This window comes from Papaver somniferum, chromosome 9 (assembly GCF_003573695.1).
Source record: "Papaver somniferum cultivar HN1 chromosome 9, ASM357369v1, whole genome shotgun sequence".
Taxonomy (NCBI): Eukaryota; Viridiplantae; Streptophyta; class Magnoliopsida; order Ranunculales; family Papaveraceae; genus Papaver; species Papaver somniferum.
Genome location: NC_039366.1, coordinates 25,470,838 through 25,496,365, shown reverse-complemented (window position 1 = coordinate 25,496,365; position 25,528 = coordinate 25,470,838). Strand labels below are relative to the sequence as shown.

Here is a 25,528-nt window from a genome sequence, read left to right as displayed (position 1 = left end):
ATAAACTTTTGTCAAATTTCCTCTTTTACAGAGTTTGAATGTGGCAAGATCACATAAATTTCTAAGTTTTCTCCAGTACCGTGCTCGAAAAGAGCAAAATAAATGTCGGTTTGCTAAATGAAAGAGTTCCGGCATTCAACTGTGTTTGGATACTATGACGGTGGTTTGCAATCTCCTTGGCAAATATGTTTTTGACAGAAAACCGGCACTGTTATGATGTTAACTTCTATGCCGGCGAATTTACTGATTTCTCTGGATGTTTTTTCTGTATTTCCGGCATGATTTCAAAACAACAATCTACGCCGGCACCGAAGTTTCGGCGTCATAATTATTAAACACAACTTTTCCGGCATGATTTACAATTCAAACTTCCAAAAAAACAAAAGGTTGCGTATTAGTGAACCACATATATCGAAATTACTCATCATCGCTTCCACACGTATTATCTTGAATCTCCTCCTCTTGAAGAGGTTTCTTTGATAAGGCCAACGCATCCCAAAATTGGTGATTCTCCTCATACAATGCCATCCATCCCTTCCAGATATTGGGATCTAGATCCTTGTTTTTTACCATCCCACAAATATGTGGCAATGGAAAATTGTCCTTGAGTTTTGGAATAACGAAATGATTACCGTTCACGAACGCCAAAACAACTCTTCTCTTCTTAAGGGATCCTTCGCATTTTTACCACTTTGGGGTAAATGTTACTTCTACGGTGGGGGTAAAATAATGAACAACACATCTAAATGTATCCCCCGCTAGATGCCCCCACAAAACGACATTCTCATCCAATATTGAGAAGGAAGAAAGTTCATCTCTTGCTCGGGCCCTAATACTTGAGCATGCATATCATCAAACCCCTCACCTATACCAAGCAATAGTTCATAAAATCTCCTCTTGTTCACAAGTTGTTCGGCCATCCTCGTTCTAGCATATCGGCATGGTGTCATACCTCTACTAACCGCCGTGTCAAAGATTCCTAATTGTTCTGTCACAACATGATAGCCACAATTTCCATCTCCATCGACATCATCCGTATATACAATATACTCGCGAATAACCTCAGGAAGTTGGTATATGTAAGACTGTATCTTGGTATGATAACTTCTAATTGTCCTACTTGTTCTGGGATCCTTATACATCTTCATATTACCCTTTTCTAACTTGATTATATCCAAACCATCCTATGCAATCTCTACACCTGAACTGTCTTTGATATGTGATGGGAGTCCGTACTTCCTTGGCCTACCCCTTCGCCTTGGAACTAAAACTACATCAACTTTGTTATCACTTGGGTTTGTCACTACCTTTTCCTCGTCACCTTGTTGTTCTATGCCACTTGATGTTGATACCTTTGGAGACCTACCCCTTTTCCTTGGAACCTCCACTAGATCGACTATGGGTATGGTTTCGAAATGCTCACCTTGTTGTTTTTTGTCACTTGATGTTGATACCTTTGGCGGCCTACCCTTTTTCCTTGGAACCTCCGCTAGATCGACTGTGGGTATGGCTTCGGAATGCTCACCTTGTTGTTCTTTGTAACTTGATTTTGATACCTTTGGAGGCCTACCTCTTTTCCTTGGAACCTCCTCTAGATCGACTATGGGTATGGCTTCGGAATTCTCACCTTGTTGTTCTATATCACTTGATGTTTATACCTTAGGAGGCCTACCCCTTTCCTTGGAACCTCCGCTAGATCGACTATGGGTATGGCTTCGGAATTCTCACCTTGTTGTTCTTTGTCACTTGATGTTGATACCTTTGGCGGATTACCCCTTTTACTTGGAACCTCCGCTAGATCGACTATGGGTATGGCTTCGGAATGCTCACCTTGTTGTTATTTGTAACTTGATATTGATACCTTTGGCGGCCTACCCCTCTTCATTGGAACCTCCGATAAGTTGGCTTTTGGTGTGGATACAGAATCCTTCTTTTGTTGTTGACTTGATAACGGTTCCTTCCTCGTCCTACCTCTTTTGTTTGGAACCTGCGGTTCCACGAACCTTTGTTCTGAAATATCACATGCGGTTAGATCTCGTTTCTTACTTGCCGCGAGTTCTTCTTCACGTTGAGTCATTTCTTTCAATTCTACCCTTTGTTTTCTCCTTGACGTTTTAGTTTGTGGGCTACCTATTGGATCTCCCTTTCTTGGATCTTCGCTTTGTGCGATCCATGGAAGAGTAATTAGCCTTAGTTGTCTCAACAAGACTTGACGGCTTACCGAGTTTCCACGTGAGTAAGCTTCGAAGAATTCCTTTGCTTCGTTCGTATCCCATGGAGATTGCCCGGGATCTCCATAAGGGGGAGGGTCAAAAGATAGTTGCTTCCAAAACGGATCAATAACCTCAATAGGTATCACTTCTTCATACTTCACAAGCATATGACGATACGGAAGCCCCAATGAAGACATGTCGGGACGAATACACACATCACCCGGTTTTCCGTAATTTTTCTCATATTCCGTTTGTCTCATCATATGTTTTATTGTCCAGTGAGAGACGTTGAATTCTATTACTTGGAGCAACTTACCATAACGAAGAAATTGAGTCATCCTTTCCATTGAGCTTTTCTCAAAATCCTCCTTGATCCTATTGATATCAGCCTTAAAGTATTGCCCCATTGCCTCGGTAACCATAACCACATTGCCTTGACCGGACTGGATGAGATCTTTAAATCTCCCATGAGCGGGCTCCGCTACATTAGTTGCTTCACTCTTGAAGTGTCTATACCGGTTTTTCCATGCACGCACAAATTTTCCCTTGAACTTATCCAACCATTGAGTCCGACAATACCAGACAACAGTCGGATAAACTTCGTTCCAATCGGCAATAAACTTCTTCAATCTATTTTCGTACATAACCTTGGTAAGAGACCAATAAACTTTCTCCCAATCTCTTAGAAATTCCAACCACTTTTTATGATTTTCCGCATGTTCTTTGTCCACTCGCTCCTTTATCTTGCCTCTCTCATCTTCTTCTTCTTCGGGGGATAGTTTGTTCTTTCAAACATCTTCCTCTAGTTGAACAATCATTCTCTTCTTAATATCCGCCTTAGTGGGTTCAAACAAGGAATAGCAAGTTTTTTTGACATTTTCACGTATATGATACGTACATAGGAAATTTTGTGCGTCCGGGAAGACGTCGGATATTGCTTTCATTAATGCGTCATCTTGATCGGTTACGATGACCCTCGGAAGTTGATTTTCCCGGAAGAATAATTTCAATTGTCGTAATGTCCAATGATAATTATAGTCCCTCTCGTTTTCCATTAAACACCAAGCCAATGTGAATGTTACCTTGTCCGAGGTTTTCCCCACGATGTTGAACAACGGCATATTGTATTTGTTTGTCTTGTAGGTACAATCCATCAAAAGAACACCACAACATGTATTTGCCAATTGTGAAAGCAAAGGATGTGAAATGAATATTTGAAGGGGCTTCTCGTCCGACCCCCTTTTAATGATATGCGTGTAGTTGTAATCCCAAGCTATCTTCTCAAATTCTTGCATAACGGACCTCCCTTCCCATTCCACCCTTCTAATAGTTGCTTGTGCGCTATAAATTGTACGTAGAAAAGACACGTTAGACTCATCCTTTTCCTTGAATCCTCTGAAAAGTTGTCTCGGTTTAAGTGCTTTGGTCAATCTCTTTACATCCTCGAACTCATGAGGTTTTAGCTTCGCAACTAGGGAGTGACCAACAAAATCTTTCGGATCCCAGTGGTTATGATAGCCATAAAAAACCTCACAATCCCAATTGTTCTTGTCATTTAAAACGGAATACAATCTTAAACGGGCAATTATTCTTCCTCGTACGAGTCTTGTATACCCTATTAGTCTTCTTTGGATATACATAATCCTTTCTCTTGTGGCTATTCTTCTCCTTGTATTTCCCACTTCTCTCGCAAGCCATCTCAAAACGCCTCTTTGAACCTTCGGTATTCCTCACCAACGCACACATGTTCTTAAGAGCCGTCTCTTTAGCCCAAGCGATTGCTTCATTTCGATCTATTATTCCCTACATAAGATCAATTTCACGTTCATTAGAAGGTTCATTACTAGCAATCCATTAGTATAGTTCAAGATACTAGGTGAAAAGTATTCTTTGGTCACATAGCGGAGTTATTTTATAGTATTCCGACGTACTCCGATGAAGCGGCTTTGCATTTGTTGGATCAATATATGTCACCACCTAAATATCGAATGAAAATTAGTTCCAAACGAAATTAAAACACTATGCCGGAAACCCGTATCGGCATGTTCGACCAATGTTCCGGCATAGTCGAACTTAACCAAAACTGAAGACCAAATTTGAAACATATTCCGGCATAAAAGATTCATTAGACAGCAATGCCGGAAGCAAAGGTGCCGGCATTCTCGTAATTTATTGTCCCAAGCCGGTACACGCTTCCGGCATTAAAAATAATTGATATGTAATGCTGGTATTTAGCTTTGGAAAACATTTATTACTGTATGTTTTTTGGTAGGTACCGGCATTGTAAATTTGAAACTTAACAATGTCGGTTGCGCTGCCGGCATTCTCGATATTGATGGTACCACGCCGGTACGGAGTTCCGGCGTTTATGTTTATTAATTTCCCATGTCGGTATTTGGTTTTAGATGGAAATGTTTCCTGTATGTTTTTCATGCAGTTCCGGCATGGTAACCTATCAATGAAACCATGTCGGTTGAATATTCCGTAGTATATTCCTTGGTAGGTAAAAAAGTTAACTGCGTACCGGCATAGTTTTTTGGTAGAATACTATGCCGGATCAATATTCAAAATGGGGGATATCGCTCTACCGGCATGGTCGTAGTATGAGTACCATGCCGGTAATGAGTCTTTCGTCATGGTATTCATACCATTTCCATGCCGACACCGAGGTTTTACAGTTGAAAAAATGGCGGGTTTAAAGAAAAAAATCGATTTTTCAACCTCATAGCAGCTTTACCTGTGTATTGGGGATGCTTGGATGTTGTGCAAGTTTACTTTCTTGTGTAGCTTCTTCGGAAAACTCTCCATACTCGTCAAAATCATTATTCAAGGGTGTTGGCTCAACAAAGAGTTGCAATTGAGAGTTGTTGTCGTTAGCTGAAGATTCAAGATATGCTCCTTGTTGCAGGTGAGCTAAAGATTCAGCAGCAGCAATTCTCTCTTCACAATCATCCTCTATTTTCCCCAAAAAAATTTCTCTCTCAAATTATTTTTCCCTCCTTCTACTCTCACCTCACTCACCCAAATTCAAATAAAACACACACTAATCATTTATCTAAAATCTTATGATTTTACTAATTATTATTAATTACTAATCCTGATTAGTGAGGGGTAGATTAGGTAATACGTAAAATACTTAGATAAGGGGTGACCCCAAATTGATATCTGGATCCAGTTTTTGTCCTTTTCCTATATCCCCCAATTGTTTTTTTTATCCCCCAATTTCGCTTTCTAAAAAAAACAGACTTGGACCACATAAAAAAGGAAGGCTATTATTGGGGTGTCACACTCCAATAGAGGGGCGTCACCTAATAGGACAAAAACGGGTCACCCATAAGTAATTTCAAAAACTTCTTATCTAAAATAATTTTGTAATGACTAAACAACCCTCACTAAATAGTTTGAAACATTTAATTAAATTAGCTAATTTTATTAAATTAGATTATATATTTTCACTTATAGTTAGCGATAGAAAATTATATTTAGTGTTTTGGATTATTTGAGGGAAGACAAGTAGAAGAAAAAAGAGTTTGTTTTTTTTTGAAAAACCTTAGATTTTGATTCACTTTTAGCTGAATCTTATAAGAAGAAACCAAGTTCGTTAAAACACGTCAAAAGTCCGGAATTTTAGTTTTTTAGACAAATTTAAGGTTAGATGGGGATGAACTCCTAACCGTAAAGAGGCCTAAATTAATAAAAAAGAAAAAAAAAAAACCCAGTTACAGTTGGCAATAGAAAAAACTAACCGTAAATTCGCTTACGACCACATATGATTGTAACATTTACCAACCGTAAATGTTTATTTATATATTTGAGAATTTTACTCTCCCCCAAATCCAGCTAGTATCATCAATATATATCCCGGAATTATAAATATATACTTACTGACTTGGTTTCTAAAATGAAGACAAAAAAATTAATTAACGTCACAGGATTTTTTTACGTTTGGTTTAATTATTTAAAAATAAAGAAACTCCAACAGTAAGAAATTTACGGTTAGTATATTTAAAATAAGCCACATTGTAAATAGCTTTTGAAAAAAAAAATCTAGCTCATGATTTTTTACGGTTAGGTTTTATATGAGTCGAATCCAACTATAAAAAAATTATGGTTGGGGTTTTTTTTTTAAGGAAAACCCAACCGTAATTGGTTCTGAAATCTAACTTTTTTTATTTTTTTCAATGAATCTAATCATTTCAAACGTAATTGGTTTGTTGATTACGATCACTTCTATCAATATGCTTCTTCCATCTTTAATTGGGAATTCAATCGACGATTATAAGTTTTTCGAATCGCCGATTGATCGAAAACGAATGATTTTGATTAAAAAAAAAGGAAGTTAAGAAGAATCGCCGATTGATCTAAAACGGATGATTTTGATTTACTGTTGATGAAGGTGAGGAAGTTAAGAAGAAGAAGAAGAGATTTTTCAATTAGAATTAGGTTTTGATTTTAGCTTTTAGGTTTTTATTTTAGTTGGAGGATATTTTAGAAATCTGGTATTGAATCAAGAATACCCCATAGCTAATTTTTTGGTCACTCCAAGTGAAACCCTTCTATTGGAAGATGACACCCCAATAATAGGCTTCATAAAAAAAAACCAAACGATAATTCTCCAAAATGAGGCGCATCTGCCTGCTATATTTCCAACTAGGGGTGTGCAACGGACGAACGAATGCGGATTAGGGGTCACCCGTGTCCAATCCGTCAAAGTTGCGGATTTGAAAAATCCAACTGTGTCCGGTCCAACCACCAGCGGATTTGATACGAGCCGAATATGGATTAACCGCGGATTTAAGCCATCAAAAATATGCTTTTCCATCTTCTTAGATGCTATACAGTGACTACCAAGGAGAATAATAGCGATAGTGAGGAAAAGAAGCCAGTGTGGAGTAAGCAAGGTTGGATTAGCCATTGCAGCGAATGGAAGTTAGTATTGATTACAGTATGTATCCATGCATGCATTTAGCTATACGCATTTAACTATATATAAGTAGAAGAGAAGTTCATTTTAGATAAGAATAGAAATGATAACTAGCATGGGTTTCTCAGATCCTAAGAAGATTCCAATTAAATTTTAGTAGTCCAAATCCAAGGATTACCCTATGTTGAGACCTCCACCCAATACAACACCGTAACAACAATGTGTTTTCTTCTCTCTACTGCATTTACAATACCATTTTCATTAGTTTGGTGCGGCAAAAGCATATTTTTGCATGAGCTCAAGTTTCTGTAACGAGAGGAGCATCAACTGTAGCTCCAGTTCCACTACTCGCTAGAAGAGAGCGGATTACGCTAGATCCGATAAGGATGGATTCTTAAAGCATAAGAGTTAAATATAGTACTACGGTGCGAGTGAATCCACCGATTTCAAAGTCCAACCGTAACCAAACCGCTAGAAAGTGTGAATTTGAAAATCTCACCTGTGTCCGGCCCATAAATCTTGCGGATTGAGTTTCACCCGCAATTTTACGGATGAATATGATAAAATTCGCGGTTTCCGACTTTTTGCTCACCCATATTTCCAACTAACTACGGCGTCACCAAAAATGGATCGAAGTTTCAAAGTCTTTTACAATTTCCACTCCAACTCCCACTAAAAGGGCCCACCAACCTTACCTTCCCCAAGTGCAATCTCGTACTTAAAAAAAACTTGCATCAATTTCTAATCTTTCATTTTCTCATCAGTCACACCATGTATATTCATGTTCTTGTAATCATCTTGTTCCTGCTCCTCTTAATCAAAGTGATCACCTTATTGTACTCGCTTATCTGGGTCCCTTGGAGAATCCAGAATCATTTCTCAAAACAAGGCATCGGAGGCCCTCAATACCGTCCGGTCATCGGGAACTCGGTTGAATTACGGAAAATGATTGGCGAAGCTCAATCAAAAACTGTGCCATTTACACATGATATCCTTCATAGAGTTTTACCTCACTATCATATTTGGTCTAATATGTATGGAAATACATATCTCTACTGGTTTGGTTCTTCACCAAGGTTGGCTTTATCAGATCCAAGTATGATCAAGGAAGTTTTATTCAATTCTAATGGTTGTTTTGATAGGGTCAAGTCTAACCCTTTATCCAAACAGCTCTTTGGAGAGGGACTTGTTGGATTGACAGGTGAAAAATGGGTTACACATAGAAGGATTACAAGTCAAGCCTTCACCATGGATAGAGTCAAGGTCAGTCAACCCTCTTTCTCTTTCACTTGCAGTTTACTGTGATGAAATGTTTGTTTCCCTTTTTCACCCCTGAAATGCTTGCCTTACAAATGCTTTCATAAGGGTAAAATGAGTACATTTTGAATTTTCCAGAGTTGGGTACCTGACATGGTAGCTAGCACGAAAGGCATGCTAGAGAAATGGGAAGATAATGCAAAAACAGATAGGAAAGGCGATGAGGGATTCGAGATTAACGTTCACACTGAGTTCCATAATCTAACTGCCGATATCATCTCGCGTACTGCTTTCGGTAGTTGTTACGAGGAGGGGAAACAAATATTCAAACTACAAGAACAACAAATGCACCTAGTTTCCTTGGCAATAAGAAGTGTATACATTCCTGGTTTCAGGTAATTTGCTTGAAATTCATGATATTTAACATGTTAAGGAGAAAATGTTGTTGAGTACTAGCTTTGTTTAATTACAGGTTTTTACCTACGAAGAAGAACAGGACGAGGCACAGATTAAATAAGGAAATTCGAGATTGGTTGCGTAAGCTAATTGCAGCCAACCATGATACGAACGAAAATTCGAAGAACCTATTGGGTTTATTGATGTCTGCCAGCAAGAATCAAGAAGGACAGGAAGAAAGTTTAGGTATTGATGAGGTTATAGACGAATGCAAGACATTTTATTTTGCAGGAAAGGAAACAACAGCAAATCTATTGACTTGGGCCGTTTTGCTTTTGGCTCTGCACCAGGAATGGCAGAGCAAGGCGCGCCAAGAAATCGACCTTGTGTTTGGAGATAATGATTTTCCAACTGCGGAAAATTTGTCTGATCTCAAGATAGTAAGTTTACTTTCTCTGTGTTGGTATTCGACTCAATATCTCTAAGACAATAAAAATGTGATACAGGACGTTTAAGTTCATGTTAAGCAGGTAGGAATGATCATCAACGAAACATTCAGATTATACCCACCTGCAGTGATGTTAATGAGACAAGCATACAAGAACGTTAAGCTGGGAAACCTTGACATTCCAGCGGGAACGCAGCTGTTTCTAGCAATGACAGCCGTCCACCATGACACACAGATTTGGGGTGAAGATGCGAATGAATTCAATCCACTGAGATTTTCGGATACTAGAACACAGGGGGCAGGTTCATTTTTTCCATTTGGTTTAGGACCTAGAGTTTGTGTCGGTCAGAATTTAGGTATGGTTGAAGCTAAAGTTGCATTAGCTATGATCATTCGGCGATTTTTATTCACTGTGTCGTCATCTTATGTTCATGCACCCATCCAATTTATGACTCTGCAACCTCAATATGGTGCTCAGGTTATCTTTACAAGAATTTGAGTTTCATAGGGTTATGTAATTGAGGTGTTCACCAAACAATTACTGATATGTATACTGTATCTTTGTAATAAATTGAAATGGCTGGACCTGGAGGCTTCAAAAAAAATAGATCTGTGGTGGTTCAATTTGTGATTGGGTGAAAACTTAAAAAAAATATTCCGTTGCCGGGACTTGAACCCGGGTCTCTCGGGTGAGAGCCGAGTATCCTGACCACCTAGACTACAACGGAATGTTGTGATGGACTTTAGCAACTCAAGTACATCAATATTCATATCCGTCTACAGAAAAAAGGAGAACAAACGAACTCATGGGTCTTGAGAACTAACAGGACAAATTCCAAACTCCCATTTCCACATACATTATACGACCAAGGAACCAACAAATTCTAATCCAAAGGAAAAGATCTAGATTGTAAAACGGGATGAACCTTGAGTATTGTACTGTATATTTTGTTACATTAAGGTTGCCCATATTTTAAATGTGCTCTTTTACTACAATCTGTTGAGTGGTGATAGCTTTACTGAGGACTTTCTAAAACTACATGTAAAATGGATGTGTTTCTGAACAGATATTTACATGCTGACTATCTGACTGACACAAGAAATCACTTCAACCATTAAGCCTAAGCCTAAGCCTAAACAAGTTTGACAAACACCAAACGATTTCCTCATTTTTTTTTTTTTTACATAGTTCAGGAGGAGTTTGTTCTGAAGGTGTTTCAAAATGCATTTACAATGTTGATTGGAACAACTGATCATGCTGTGCTGGAGCTTTTAATGTATGCTGGCTAATTATCTGCCAAGACAGGAGCTTTGCATATTGGACAAGCATTCTTCATTGACAACCATCTCTTTATGCACCCTACATGGTAGTCATGCCCGCAGTTTCTCAACCTCCCGACTTCCTCCTCTTTGCTGTACTCATCCTGCAACAATTACCCTCTGTCAAAAACCGATTCCTCAAAACGAAGTTCATTACCATGCAGGAGTAGAGTTCATTTGATGCTGTTACCAGGCAGATAACACAGCGTTGTTCCTCTGGGATTATTTCTGTATTCGTAATTACTGTCATGGTTAAACACTTCAAAATAAGATCTTCCGACAAGCCAGTGCTGACATTACCAATCCTTTCCCCTAAAGCAAGTAGTTCCTGTTGCATGACAATATTTTGGCATCAGCGAGAGCCAATAGATACTGCAAACTGAAATTAAAATGACAAAAAGATAAACATAAATCCCCGTACCTCATAACTCATGCTGTCTACATCTAACCTCATGTCTCCATGTTGATCAAACAAGTTTCGAGATCCATATGCAGTCACACGATCAACTGCCGAATAACCCTGCATAAAAAGACGTATTCATTCCCCTGATCAGCATAATCAATACTTAAAGACAACCAACATATTCCCCTATGATCAGTTGGTCAACGAGAGTTGCAAGTTGTTATAAGGTATATAAACCAAAGTGCTGGTTAAAGTTAATTCCTATTCATCATCTACGCCGGTTGAGGTCATATTAAGATAGGTTGGATGCGCTGAACTCACAGCACAGCTTTCCCTATTAGGTAGTTTCATTAAGCAAACATACAGTATAATATATTTATATTTTTTCTAAAAAGAAGAACAAATGGAGAGGAAAAGGAGAAGGGATCCAAGCAAGAAAGATGAAACAAGAGTTATAGGGTAAGAAAATCCTAATGCAACTATTCTATTATTTAGATATATTTTCTAATCAAAAGTAACAATATAGATATACACTAGCGTGACAAACTACTAACCTCACAAGGATCCACAAGACATGTTTAACTAGGTGGACCAGAACCTCAGAACAAATAGAGTAATGACAGTAATCCTCATCACAAAGGGTGGCTGACCCTTCAACACCTGAGGGTTAGTTTTGCCAGAACCAAGAGGTTTGCAGTTTCTCTCACTTATCCACCAAAAGTTCATGGAAATTCACACTTCAGCAATACAGACTAGTCATGCAGAAGTCCAAGGTTGGTGACTTGAGTCGAAAATATTCCAATGGAAAGGGAACAAAAATGGGATTTGAAGTGCAAAAAGAAAGCTATTGAAGCTCGACTTTTATCGAGCTACTCTACATCTGTACACCTGATGGGAACCTGTGAGAGACCATGTGAAATGGTTTGCTGGAATAGCACACTAGAAGAAACTACTACTTTCCACCATCTCCAGTGCAACAAATAGAAAACTGGTTTAGATTTACACACCTCAGCAACATGCCTAACATGGGAATACGCATCGTGAGGCAGTGAGCGCAACCTATCATAAGATGACCTCGACCGCCCACTCCTATCACCGTTATGATATCCCATGGCAGCAGATGTCCTCGAATATCTTGAAGAATGAGATTCTGGCACTGGATTCAAACCCTCAACAGATGAGGCTGGCCAATACCCCAAGTTCAGTTGACTTGGCATAATCCCGTTTGGCGGAACAGCTCTTTGAGGAAAGCTACTGTAACCTCCTCCCCTTGCAGCTTGAGTGGCACCCTGGATATTGTGAGGAGGAAAAACAGGATATCTGATAGAAGTATTGTGGTGGTAACGGTCAAACCCAACTGGATTATAGTCGGAGCCCCCCACTAGGAACTGATTTGGTCCTTGATTCAAGGAATTTGTACCTGAAATATGCAGTCATCTTATACTTAAGGGGTGTATATTCACTAATGTGTGCGGAATGTAAACAAAAATAATAATGGCGAAATAAAAAATGAAAACACTAACCTGACGATGAAACTCTTCCATGAGCTGCAAAAGGTGTGTGAACATGGTTCCATTCTGAATGCGCAGGAATAACATTAAGGTTAGGAATATCCATTCTAACTGAATGGTCTACCAAACTGCCAGCTGAAGGGACATGAAGTGACGAGTTGCTTGAAGAAAGTGCAGGGACTATGTTTGGTTCTATATTCCCAGAAGGTCTGCTTCTCACATTTCTATCAGAACCTTCAGCAATTGAGAGACTGCACCCACTGTAAGTGGGGTATGTACCAGTTGTGTCCCAAGGCCTATGCTGAGGATGTACAATAGGCTTCTCTGGTTGTATAGTAGAATAAATAGGATAATCAGAATAACTTCCAGCTCCAGGGTTGTAATACCTGCTGGTATCGCCTCTCTCAGAAACATCAGGTATTACTGGGATTTTTCTTTTAAATGGCCCTCTTCCACTGCCCATTACAGGATCAACAATGCCATTTGCAAGTCCATGAATTGAGTGTCCCTGAGAATTAGAAGATGATGGCTGACCAGCATAATATTGTGGAACTGGATGGAAGTTTGTGGCAGCTGATGGTCGAGGGTAGGGATCATAAAATGGGCCCGATGTAACCGCTTCATAACGTGGTACATCCATGCTAGTACTTGATGCGGAATACTCGTTTGTCCTTGGTGCTGCGGTCCAGTGAGGTACAGAATTTACTGCCTCACCAGACATTATTGGCACAGGAGAAACAACAGAACTATTCTCCCAGGCACCACCACCTCTCCCTGCGGATGGAAACTCGAAAATGAGTGTAGGGAAGAAATTTAATACTCCTAATAAGTAGCTATAACAGTAACCAAAAAACTAAGTTCAGGACCAGGACATTCGATGAAAACACATATATTATACGGTCTACAATAACCAGATTATAGATTCATGTGCAGGCAACTCTTCGTTATAAACCTACCAAAAGGCGCAAAAGGCTGCTGCACATGTACGGGATTCTGATTCAGATTGAGATTTGGATTTTGGTCATTAGCCATCTCAAACATTTCTGGTGGATTGAACATGTGCCGATGCGCCATAATAATGTATGCTATCTGTGTTGAATATGGTATCAGTGCTCACATATGAAAAACAGATAAAACAACCCACCTGCAAAATGAAAAACAACTGCAAAGGTCATGATGAGGCACTGCAACTGATAATGTAACATCCATAGCACAATTAGTAAATATTCTGCAATAATCATTCTTTAAAGCAGTATAGAAAGGCAGTGCACGCGTTAATGGGGTATCAAAACCACCCAAGTTGTTGCTCAATTTCCGAGGGAATAGCCAACAGTAGAAACTCCCATCCGTGACTTTACTGCTAGAAATCAAGGACACAAATTTGATATGACCCTAATAGTTCGAGTCGATCATGAAAACAAGCACTTGAAAATTCTAGTACATACCTTAACTGCCTCTAATGTACAATAAGTAAGTGTTTTAGCTTTCAACACTGTCATCACTATCCTCATCCATATATGTTGACCAAGAGGTCGAGTATGATGATGCTGGTAAGATATTGCTTACACACATACCAAATGTGCACTAAGTAAGCCTACAATCAATGCCCTTCCAACAGAACTAAACAGCTGAGAATCAGAGAATTTAGAGAATAATTATGTAGAAATCGACACTGTATATGAATCAAAATGCCACCAAAATTGAAACTAAAAAAGGTCCCAAAGTCCTAAATGGAGAGAACACGTTTTGGCAGGAATACAGCTGGTAAATCAACTGACCACTCTGGACTTTATGAGCAGAGGAAACAGTGTAATTGGTGGCAAGGAGAAAGATATCAGTAACGACCTCAAGGTGATCGGAGCAAAAATGATTTCATGCAACTAATCTCCCCAAGTAAGTTGTGATACGAAGAAAACAGAGGCACTTCAAAATTCATCGGAAGTATTATTCGTACAAAGAAAATGCACCAGGACCACTTACATTTGAATATCAATCACCTGGAGAAAAAAATAGGGAGCCAGATGTCTTCACTGTACACGATTTTCATTATTACATTAATCTGGCCCCAGTTCTTTTTTGTGGCGTATGCATTCTATAACTGCCTTTCCTATACAAGACTAGCACTATCAAAAACTTTATGTTATTGACAACATGATATTCCAGTAGTAAATTTGCTCCTGTGACTCTCAGTAGAACTACAAAAATCATAATAGCTTGGCCTTCTTTTCAAAACCTATAAATAAAAAACATCATCTTACCCCGAGTTTCCCCCTGGAAAGATGACTCCTACTGTATACTTGACAGAAATCAAACTAAAAAAAAGAAGAAAAAAATATCTCCAGCGAGATTAAGGCAATCCAACACATTTACAGAACTATGGAAATTTTCTGACACTACATAGCTGATAACTTATCTATTTATTTGATTACAAGACTTGTTTCCAAAAAATAAAATAATCTATACATGTTAACATCATTCATATAGTCTCATCATCAGAAGATATATAAAAAAAGATTACCTATTGGTTCACATGTCAGTATTTTGGCTACGATAAAAGTCTATGAGCAAATTAGTTTCATCTATTATATCACAGCACGAAGTACAAGAAATAAGACCGGGTACCATTCTAAAGATTATTTCAGCGTTTTTTTTTTTTTTACAATTTCAGATTCTATCAGTTGAGGATAATCCTGGAAATAAAAAGCTTAGGAGATATAAACAGGTCATCGAGAATAAGGCAATCCCAGCTGTGCAGCTTCAAAAGTGCAAAGAGATTTCCACTTCAAACTTTTTCCTTCACTGTAAGGTCCAGTACCGAAGTATTCCAGAATGCATCATACGAAAATCGAGACATTAGTGTCGACATGGCTTCAAATGTATTAATTTGCAAACCATGTTAACCTGATTTCTTCTAGCCATAAAACTCGAGAAGAACTGTAATAAGTGATCGGTCGCCCCATAAGACTAAGAATCTACTACTTGTCCTGACATTTGAGTAACAATCTACATGCCCAGTCCTGAAGCTTATTCTTGCTCCACAAATTGCAGAGATAATGTTCACCTAAGCCTTGGCAGGTCCGATTTCCACACCAATAACTAGCTGGCTATCAAACCACATACTCCATAGCCATTTGAGTTTGGAAAATTTACAGTACACACAGTAACATTTCAGTTTGCAGTGAATGAAGTATTTCCTACATGGCACAAAATAAGGAGAGCCTAATAGCTGATCCATTTATACCATCCCGAAGCACGTATTCTTCAATAAGGAATCAGTCCAGGACTTCTATTTCAGAACTCTTGTAGGCAAAAATTAAGTCGAGTGAAGTTACGATTTAAGCCACAAGGATATAAGAAACGTTGCTCGAATAAGTGAAAGTCAGTGGAATGACTCACATGACTTTACAGCAGCCTACAATCCAAATACATACCAAAGGAACCTTAAATTCGCAAGCATAATCACCACACTAGCATGTCAAAAATGGAAAGAACGCTAGCTACACACCATCCCTAGCGTTTTCATTTTACCAAATCGTCTCATTTCTACTTTTATAGATAGGCCCTAGGAGAAGTACCATCCTCTGAGAAGCATGTTAGAAAAGAAAACCCTGTTTAAACATTATACTATTGCTTTCCTTAGTATAGCAAGGGAATGTTAACTTTTATGGGTGAATCCATAGCAAAATAATTTAAAGAAGATTAAAAATCTAATCTTAATCACCTAGTAGTCCTCTTCGAAAACAATTGCTGACCTACCACCTATTACTGATACACCAGCTGTTCAAACCAAATGAATGTTGATGCGAGGATATAACCCTTCCTTCAGTTGCCCAGGAGGCTAATAAGTGCCTGCAATATTTTTGAATAAATCAACAGAGAGGTACAAAAAACTTACGCTACCTACAAATACCTAAAAAAATGAGTTCTCTACTTGACATGAGATTAATTACAACATAGAGCTAACTCTATCGGAAGATAGATCTTCGACCAACGCTATACATCCCCAAACACTGGTAGCTGCATGATTACTTTCCTACTACGGAAACTTCTGGTAGATGATTTTTTTCAGATTTCAATCACAGACTGTTGGAACTTGGAAATTTATTAGACACAAGAAGCCTAACAAAGATGCTCTAAACAAACCATGAAAGAAGCATTACAACATATAGAAATATCGTTTGACTGCCCAATATCTGTTAGAAAGAACAAGGACCTGCGTAATTAGGAGACAGAGGAAGAGATATCTCACTAGACAAACTAGTTGTGGCTATTCATGAGGATGCTAACACCAGACCTCATGCATGCATCCAATAGGCTAATCCAACAGATACCTACTAATGACGCTTTCAAGAATAACTCCACGTCCTTAGTCAAATATCCAGCAAGTCGTGTACCAACTCAAGGACTATGAAACAATTGAAATGTTACAACATGCACTCTCCACCGCATGACCTTTCTAAAGCTCACTCCAGTTATATATGCTGCATCCTGTCAGATATTGGAATCTAATGCAACTAGTTTAGAATAAATGCTTCAAGAGAAATCAAAAACACTCACCTTCTTGCTCTTTAACTTACTTTTTGCATTAGGTGGTGGAAATCGAAAATTTGGCATGAAAAGGGCAAACAAATTACAATATAGGTGAATCACTCACATATGACTGTCCAGTTAGCCTTCGTCAATAGAAAGAATACTTAATCGGTACATGGTAAACAAACATAAGATAGTACCGTTAAATTCATCAAAATTCCAAAATGAAAACAAACATAAAATCAGCAACAACAGCTATTTCACTCTGTGCATAACAAAATTAAGACATAAAATCAATAGTTTCCAATATTTTTCTCTTACCTTTCATATTCTTCTTTTTTTCCTACAGTTTTTCTATGTTTCTGTTTGTTTTTTTTTGTTGAAGTAAAATTCGCCAACTAAACCTCTAAATGAACGAACAGAAATTCAATTAATCAAAACCTATAAGGTCATCGAATCATCTAATTTTAACGGTCATCAACATGATCATCAACATAATCATCTAAACGGAACTTTGATCAACACAATCAACATCAATAATCATCTAACCGGAACTTTCACCTGACAAAAGAAAACAACGATCATAGAGTTACGAAATTTTCACCTGAGATGCTAACCGGAATTCGTGATCGGCGAGGAGGAAAAGAAAAAGTTTGGTGAAAATCAAACCCAGGAGGAAGAGTAAAGTTTTTTACAAGAATCTTTTTGGAAAGAGAAAATGGTTTTAATTTTTTTTTTCTTTCGAGAAGAAAGAGAGAGAGGGAATGGTACCGGAAAACCGAAGGAACAACAAAAATATTATAAAAATGGAACGAAACAAGTTTGACGTGATGGACACGCGTCGTAATCTAAGAACGTGTCAACTAAATGGTGCCATAATGGAACATGAGTATAGTCGTATAGAGGTAGTTTTTGGTTTGGTTTTGTTGCACATTTTTGAGAACGTTGAGATCGTGGAAGTTTCCCACTGTCGTACCAAAACGGAAAGAATCCAATTTTTTTTTTTTTTTTTTTTTATTTGATACGAAGAAATTTTTTATAAATAAAAAGATCACTCCGGAATTTCAAGACAGAGTTGATCTGAGATACAAGTAGGTGTAAAATTGAAACATTCTTTAGTTATAGTTTCTCGGTACGAGTTGTTCGAGAAAGGATGTCTGCCACCTTATTCGGTTCATTAGCTATATAATAACATTTCCGGTTTTTAAAATTCTTAAAACATGAGATGATATCTCTAATAAAATGATGGAGCTGCCAGTTGATATTGAATTGGCCTCTGGCAATGGCTTCGACTAGGATCTTGGAGTCTGTCTCAAAGTTAATTATATCTAACTTCAGCTGCTCTATCCACTTCACAGCCTCTCATAACGCCAGCCCCTCAACATGCTTTGGACTCAATGCTTGATCAACATAGGTGCATTTTGCTCCTCTTGCAGTACCTGCAAAATTACGAAGAATCATTCCATTACCTGCGATTTTTGTAGAATGATCAAAAGAACCATCTATATTAACAATAAGAATCCTTGTGTAGGAGGAATCCATTTTAGGTTAGTTCTTTCTGCTCTCGAGACTAGCTTAATTGGAACTTTCAATCTAGTCTCAACATGAATATATAGACAAGGAAGAAATCCTAAGTATAAGTTGTTGAGGATCCAAGAACTTATTATCGAAAACCTTGGAGCACCTCTCTTTACATATTTCCAAGCAGACACCATTCTTCTTATAATAGTGTCAGAAGTAATAATTCCTTGACTGAACAGAAGAATCCGGTTAGAGAGTTCTTGACTAAGTAAACAAAGAGAATCAAATTGCAGACCAGTGCTCCCAAACCATACTGCCGTTGAGTAACTACAATGCAATATTATATGGGAAGCAATTTCTTCAGCGAGTCCACACAAAGGACAGCTTATATCAACATTGCCAGAAAACCTGAGTGTTCTAGATTTCGTACGAAGAATTTCACGTTAACATTTCCAAATGAAATGCTTTATCCTGGGTTGAACAGAGAGTTTCCACATGAGCTTGAACATTCTCTTCATCTCTTTAGAGAAATATGACTGACCATGAGTCTCTGGATAAATTTTCTTGTATGCAAATTTGACTGTAAAAAACCATTATTTCTAGCTTCCATATTAGCTTGTCTTATTAAAAAGGATGAATAAATAGGCCAGAAATGATACTGGCAAGCTTAAGAAAAAAGAGATCATATATAGAAGTCCAATATTCCATGCACTAGACTATGGAATGAATAAGTCCTTAACCAAGACATAAGAAGAAAGATTGACAACATTTATTTTTGCCTCTGGAGGAGTGTGAAGATCAGAAATCCAAACATCCTTCCAAATCCTAATTAAAGAACCGTTACCAAGACTCCAAAAACTGTTCTCCTTTATAAATTGAATTTGAGAACTAATACTTCTCCAAGTATAAGAAGAATCATCCTTAACTGGTAATCAAAGATATCTCCATTAGGGTAACATTTAGCACCCATAGCTTCCGACCAAATATCTGATCCTCTTGTCAATAGTTTCCATGCAGATTTAGCAAGTAAGATCTTATTAAAAAATTCTAAATCTCTAAATCCAAGTCCACCATCTTCTTTATCTCTACTCAAGTTTGTCATAAAAATAATATCACCTTTGTTAGAGTATTTTCTTCTCCAGAAATTACCCTGAATAGAATTAAGTTCTTTTATAGTTTGATCAGGCAACTTAAAAAAATCATATAATGAACTGGGATAGCATTGAGAATATGTTTGACCATAATTTTCCTTTCTTGTTCAAAAAGATTAGTTGAATTCCATTAAGATAATCTAGTATCCATCTTCTCAACCAAAACAGGAAAAAAAAACTTTCTTGTCTCTACCAATAAAGGAAGGTAGACCAAGGTACTTCTCCTTAGAATCCATAATAGGCACATGTAGAATACCTTCTGAAGTCTCACAGACAGATGGACTAACATTATTACTGAAGTATACTGAAGACTTGTTGAAATTAATAACTTTCCCTGAACATTTACTAAATTCATCAATTACTTCAAGAAGGTTCCTATTCAGATCTAGATTTTCTTTAGAGAACAACAAACAATCATCAACAAATAAAAGATGATTTATTTTTGGTACTCTTCTTGCTCTCTTGACTCCAGACATAGTCTTAACCTATTCACAAAAAGCTAATTTTCTAGAGAGATATTCCATAGCAATAATAAAAAGGTATGGGGGAAAAGGGTCTCCCTGCCTAATACCTCTAGTAGGGTGAAATGACTGACATTGGGAGCCATTAAGGAGTACCTCAACTTAGTAGTTTGCACTGATGAATCATTTATCATATAAACCAAACTTCTCCAGAACCTGCATTAGGAAGTCTCATTCTAAGCTTTCAAAAGATTTTAACATATCCATCTTCAGAGAAAAAAAAACTCACTCTACCTGATTATCTCTTCATACTATGAACCATTTCTTGTACAAGAGAAATATTTTTTGAAATTAATCTCCCTGGAACATTGGCAGCTTGCGTAGGTGAAATTATCTTTCCTATATATTTTTCATCCTTCTAGCAATTATCTTAGAGATAACTTATAAGATGTATTACACATAGCTATAGGTCTGAAATCCTCAGGTTTATGAGGTGTTGAAGTCTTAGGAATAAAAGAAAATCTAGTTTTGTTGAGTTTCTTGAGAAGAAAGACAAAATGATTTTTTTTGGAACATTTGAATAAGATCCACCTTTGTTGTATTCCATTGAGTCTAGTAGAATCCAGGTGAGAACCCATCTGGACCTAGTGAAGTCGAAGATAGTAGACATAAGAGTATCAAATATCTCTGATTCAGAAGGAATTTGAAGTAGTTTTATATTGTCTTCATCTGAAATACACTGAGGAATATGGAGTAGAAAAGAATAAGAATCTGTGGTCTCAACCGAAGTACTGATCTTCTTGAAATGAGTATTTAAAAGATCATCCAGAGTAGCTCTACCACTACACCAAGCTAGTGCTATCAGGAGATAAAAGACTGTCAATTATGTTCCTTGACCTTCTCATATTTGCTCTAGTATGGAAGTATTCAGTGTTCATATCCATTTCTCCATGATATTTATCCTTTCCTTGTTGCCTCCAAAAAGTTGACTCAATATCACCCCATTTAGCAATGTCAACTTCGATTTGAAGTACTTTTTGAGTATTACTTTCATTTAAATCTGTTTGTTGAAGATAAGTCAGTTATTCTTTTAGTTGAGTAATTGTTTTTTGAATATGACCAAAAGTATTCTTATTCCACAAAGACAATTGTTCTCTAGTGTTAGATAGTTTATCCATAAATAGAAAAGCTGCAGAACCAGAAACATTAGAAGTCCAGGAATTCTCAATTTCAGTAACACAAGTGGTGTTATGTAACTAATTTTCAAAGAATTTTCAATTTTTACCCTTAATAGATAAGTTATCATATAACTGAAGCAATATGGGAGTATGATCAGATCCATTTTGGAAAACATGAGTTATACTAGAATCTGGGAATTTCGAAAACCAATCAATCACTGTTGACTAATGCTCTATCTAGTCTACTTTTAATTCTACCAGTTTCATGTTTATTACCTGTCCAGGTGAAAGGGTTTCCACTAAAACATAAATCTATGAGATCAACTTCTGTTAGTAAATGAGTAATACTACTATTACTCGAAGAGGAAGCATGATCTCTTTCATCAGGATTAAGAGTAATATTAAGGTCACCTATAACTACCCAAGGGATCTTGACAGCTTTACTGAGGTCTCTAATATAATTCCATTGCTCTACTTGTTTTTCTTTATATGGAGTACCATATAAGCAGGTTAAGAACCATTTTCCGTTATATGGATCATTCAGAATAAAAACATTAATCATGTTGGGACTAGAATGCACAATATCAACTTGAAACCCACCTTTCCATAATAAAAGCAGTCCACCAACAAGACCAACAAAAGGAATGTAATAGGAATTTGGAAAAAAAAAAAAAAAGAAACTCTGAAAAGTTTATAACTCTACCATCATTAATTTTTGTTTCAGATATAAAGATTAAATCAGGATTATGGAGTTTTTTAAGATGGAAGAGGTGATATCTAGTAGCCTTTTGACAAAAACCTTCACAATTCCAAGCAAATCTTTTCATTTTGTATGGGAAAGAAAAATGTCTGAAAATAAAGAAAAGTATTGTTTTGAACCTAGAGAATTATAAAGAGAAGTATTGTTTTAGTACCTAAGAGGCATGGATTCCTTGTTGTCCATGAGTAGTGGATGAAACTCCTTTACCATTCTTGTCTATCTCCATTTCATTGATGTTTTGGATATCAATAGTTGAGTCCTTATTATTGTAGATTAACTTAGAAGGGGTAACATGAATATTATGAGGGTTGTTAGATGGTTCATCATTAAGCTTATAGTTTCTCATCCTTTTATTCTGCCTAGAATCTCCACCATTTTCTTTTTCATCCAATGCATCATCCGCTTCATTAACTACAACATATTCTTCCTCATTCACAAAATCACCCTCATCTTCAGCATCAGAAGGATGTTCTTGTTGGTGTTTAGCATATTCTTCAGTTGTGAGTCTGTCCAGGAACAATTTATGATCTACTAATTCACAGTTATCATCATTATGATCAATCATGAAACACTTAGGACATATGTTATTAGGTTGTAGAAACCAGTGATACTTAATCCAGGCTTGACCTTCTGCTTTTGTATTCCACCAAGCACCTCTGATCATAGGAAAGTAAAGGTCAATAAAAACTCTTGCTTCTATATCAAAACCAATTTTTGGACGACAATTTGGAGAATTGGTAGAAATCTTAGTGCAAAAGAAAATAATGGCCTCCTTTACTACAGTTATATTTTGATGCTCCTTACGGTGAATTCATGCACAAGAAACTCGTGCTCTTTTGGCTTCTTGGAAGTATCATAATTTTGAATAGAAAAAAGAGCATCATTTGTGATCCACAAACCTCTTTTAATGACCTCATCTTGTTCTTTCTCATTATTGAGATTGATGACAACAAGATTTCGACCCATCACCTTCATCTCCTTATTTTTATATCTCTTCCACAACTTTTTGATCTCATCCCTAACCAGCTTCACATTTATCTCGTCCTTATCAAAGATTTTACTCAAAATACTATTAGTCCATTCTTCAGTAGCTTCATCAATCAATTTGTGGTACCCATCACCCTACATTGAAGGATAACGTTTTGAGAAATGGAAGTCTTCTTCATTTGTATTGTGACCTTGGTAATTTGGGTTTGAGAGCTAGAAACCATTTTCCCTAAGCTGAAAGGTATCTAGCACTGTAAAGGTTTCTTTTTAATCTAAAATGGACTTTAGGGTTTATGCTTTTATTTGGGTAGTGAACTGCAGGATAGCTATGAATAATCACAAGTAAGGAAGGAAAATCCATGTGATAATGAGGGAAATTATGATATAGAATATTTTTTAGGCGTAGAATAATTCTTTACTAATTGAGATAAAAAAAGGAAAAATCCAGCTGCTAGTTAAGCTGGAATTACGGTAACCATGGTTGACTGATATGGGAGCCAAAACTAGGTTTTGAATTTTTGAAGTTTCATGATCATGGAGATTTTGAAGATGAGAAAAAAGGACGATAATGAAAAGGATGGATAAACCCATACTTATGGAGGAATTTCTAGGAAAATTAAGATACTTCAACATACTGATATGAATCATCATAAGGAGATGATTACCAATACTTGCTAAAAAAATATTGTTTGACTGATTTGGAAGCAAGTTCCAAATAACCCTACTGGTTATACCACTTTAGGACGCAAAGGAGAAACCTGCATACAAAATTTTTAGTTCTTCATTAGCTAATATTTGGAGTGATTAAAGATGAATATTTTACACTTAAATACTTCCCAAAGGACACTTCATAGAATCATGAGAACAAAAAACCAAACAATATTAAGAAGAAACAACTCAAAATACAATGTTAAATCCAGAAAACATCATAGAAGACGAAAAAGAAGAATCAAAGAAAGAACATAAAGAGGAAAAAAAATTCAAATTGAAAAGATTGAGTTGAATCGGCTCGCCGATCTACAAAATTTATCTCTCCCGTAAAAGATCTACTTTGATCCAGGTGTTTAACTTTTGATCGAGATCAAAACATTTAATTTTTTGATCTGTAAAGATAAATAATTTGATGCTGGCGAGTTTTGAACTCAGATCACTGGTATCATCACTCACTCAATGACTTTACCACTCTACCTCTGATGACCTCGATCTTTTCTATCTCTATTTGATTCTTTTTTTTGTTCGTTTTCCAGAATCAAACTTTTTTCTTCGAGCATTTTTTATCTAACAACATCATTGACAATGATTCATTACTATTGTGAAGCGTGAGCAATACCGAAATAATCTTTTAAGTTTGGACAAGTTTTGGGCTAGTTTTATATAAAATTGTTTGTTGTGATGTTGCTGGATCTGCATCAAAAGTGATCGAGTAGCGGGGGAGCAAAACAAAATTGGTAAAATTTATTATTATTAGTTCAAAAATTGTTCTAGCAGTGCGTGAACAGAAAAGGTTCAGAACCAAAATAATTATCCAAACCGGAAGAAGAATGTATTTGTTGAGGATCACCCCAGATGATATAATGTGACCAAATTAACCGCAATTTTCGAAATACCATCCATTAATCTACTTCACATGATTCACTAACCGATAGTGTTAGCGGTGGACCAATAGAGGTGGACCGATTTGGTAACCTTCCTCTACCGCAGGATTTGGTAGGGATGGGGTTTTTTAAACCACAAACTACTGGACTTATCCAAAGGTTAAAATACTTGACTCGTGTTGTTTTGTAGGCCAATATATAACTGTTTGGGATTCTGTTGTACTAGAAAATACAATTATTTTCAACGACTATATTTTTTAAAAACTATTGGCACGCTCCTCTCACACGATTATATTTAAACTAGGTTTAATATGCAAGTTTGAATCAAGAGATTGGATGATTTCAAACCCTAAAACACTAATTACATAGAGAAATTGATTCATCATATTGCAAAATAATAAGAGTATATAATTTTTTTTGTAGAAATTACATTGATTAAAGCATGAAGCATCAGGATTTCGCACCTGTACAGTTGATAACTCCGGTAGAGGGATGAGGTATGTTGGAGATGAGAATCAACATGAAAATATTATACAAGTGGTGTATTCTCATGGTGGTGTACGAAGAAATAGGATGGGTATTTACAATCCTGTTGAGGTTGGTGCAAGGGTTGCTGGTGCAAGTTCTTTTTGTTCAAATGTTCTTGGTGCAATTGCTAGAAGAAGAAACTTATGCGTACATGTGGGTTGGGAAATAATTCTAAGACAATTGTTGGTGACTAAATATGCACACGGAAATATTTGGAAAGATTATGGTGTATATCTTGAGTTACATTGGGATATGTTGGTCATGTTGATGAATCTTATAAAGGGAATGATTCATTTAACGAAGTTAGATTTTGACGTGCAAACTATCACTAGTGAGATAATTGTC

The 25,528-nt window shown here is 37.0% G+C and overlaps 2 protein-coding genes and 1 non-coding gene across 9 annotated transcripts; 1 reads left to right on the top strand and 2 right to left on the bottom strand.

The window, feature by feature from the left end:
* Window positions 1–7,826: 7,826 nt before the first annotated feature.
* LOC113308513 (cytochrome P450 734A6-like) lies at window positions 7,827–9,843 on the top strand. The gene is made up of 4 exons (XM_026556970.1): window positions 7,827–8,400; window positions 8,533–8,789; window positions 8,867–9,230; window positions 9,321–9,843. The coding sequence occupies exons 1-4, from the start codon at window positions 7,909–7,911 to the stop codon at window positions 9,735–9,737; spliced, it is 1,530 nt and encodes a 509-aa protein (XP_026412755.1). The 5' UTR covers window positions 7,827–7,908; the 3' UTR covers window positions 9,738–9,843.
* Window positions 9,844–9,893: 50 nt separating this feature from the next.
* Window positions 9,894–9,966, bottom strand: TRNAE-CUC. The gene has a single exon. It is a non-coding gene; the product is annotated as a tRNA-Glu (tRNA).
* A 176-nt stretch (window positions 9,967–10,142) lies between these two features.
* Window positions 10,143–17,772, bottom strand: LOC113308536. Of its 7 annotated transcripts, none has more exons than XM_026556989.1 (8): window positions 17,607–17,772; window positions 16,194–16,321; window positions 13,429–13,616; window positions 12,485–13,246; window positions 11,969–12,381; window positions 10,980–11,078; window positions 10,749–10,886; window positions 10,143–10,662 (listed from the first exon to the last, which is right to left on the bottom strand). In XM_026556989.1, the coding sequence occupies exons 3-8, from the start codon at window positions 13,544–13,546 to the stop codon at window positions 10,525–10,527; spliced, it is 1,668 nt and encodes a 555-aa protein (XP_026412774.1). In that variant the 5' UTR covers window positions 13,547–13,616; window positions 16,194–16,321; window positions 17,607–17,772; the 3' UTR covers window positions 10,143–10,524. The 7 variants fall into 7 exon arrangements, with proteins under 7 accessions (XP_026412774.1, XP_026412776.1, XP_026412779.1 ...); XM_026556991.1 differs by having other exon boundaries at window positions 16,229–16,321; XM_026556994.1 differs by lacking the exon at window positions 16,194–16,321 and adding an exon at window positions 13,918–14,100.
* Window positions 17,773–25,528: the final 7,756 nt, after the last annotated feature.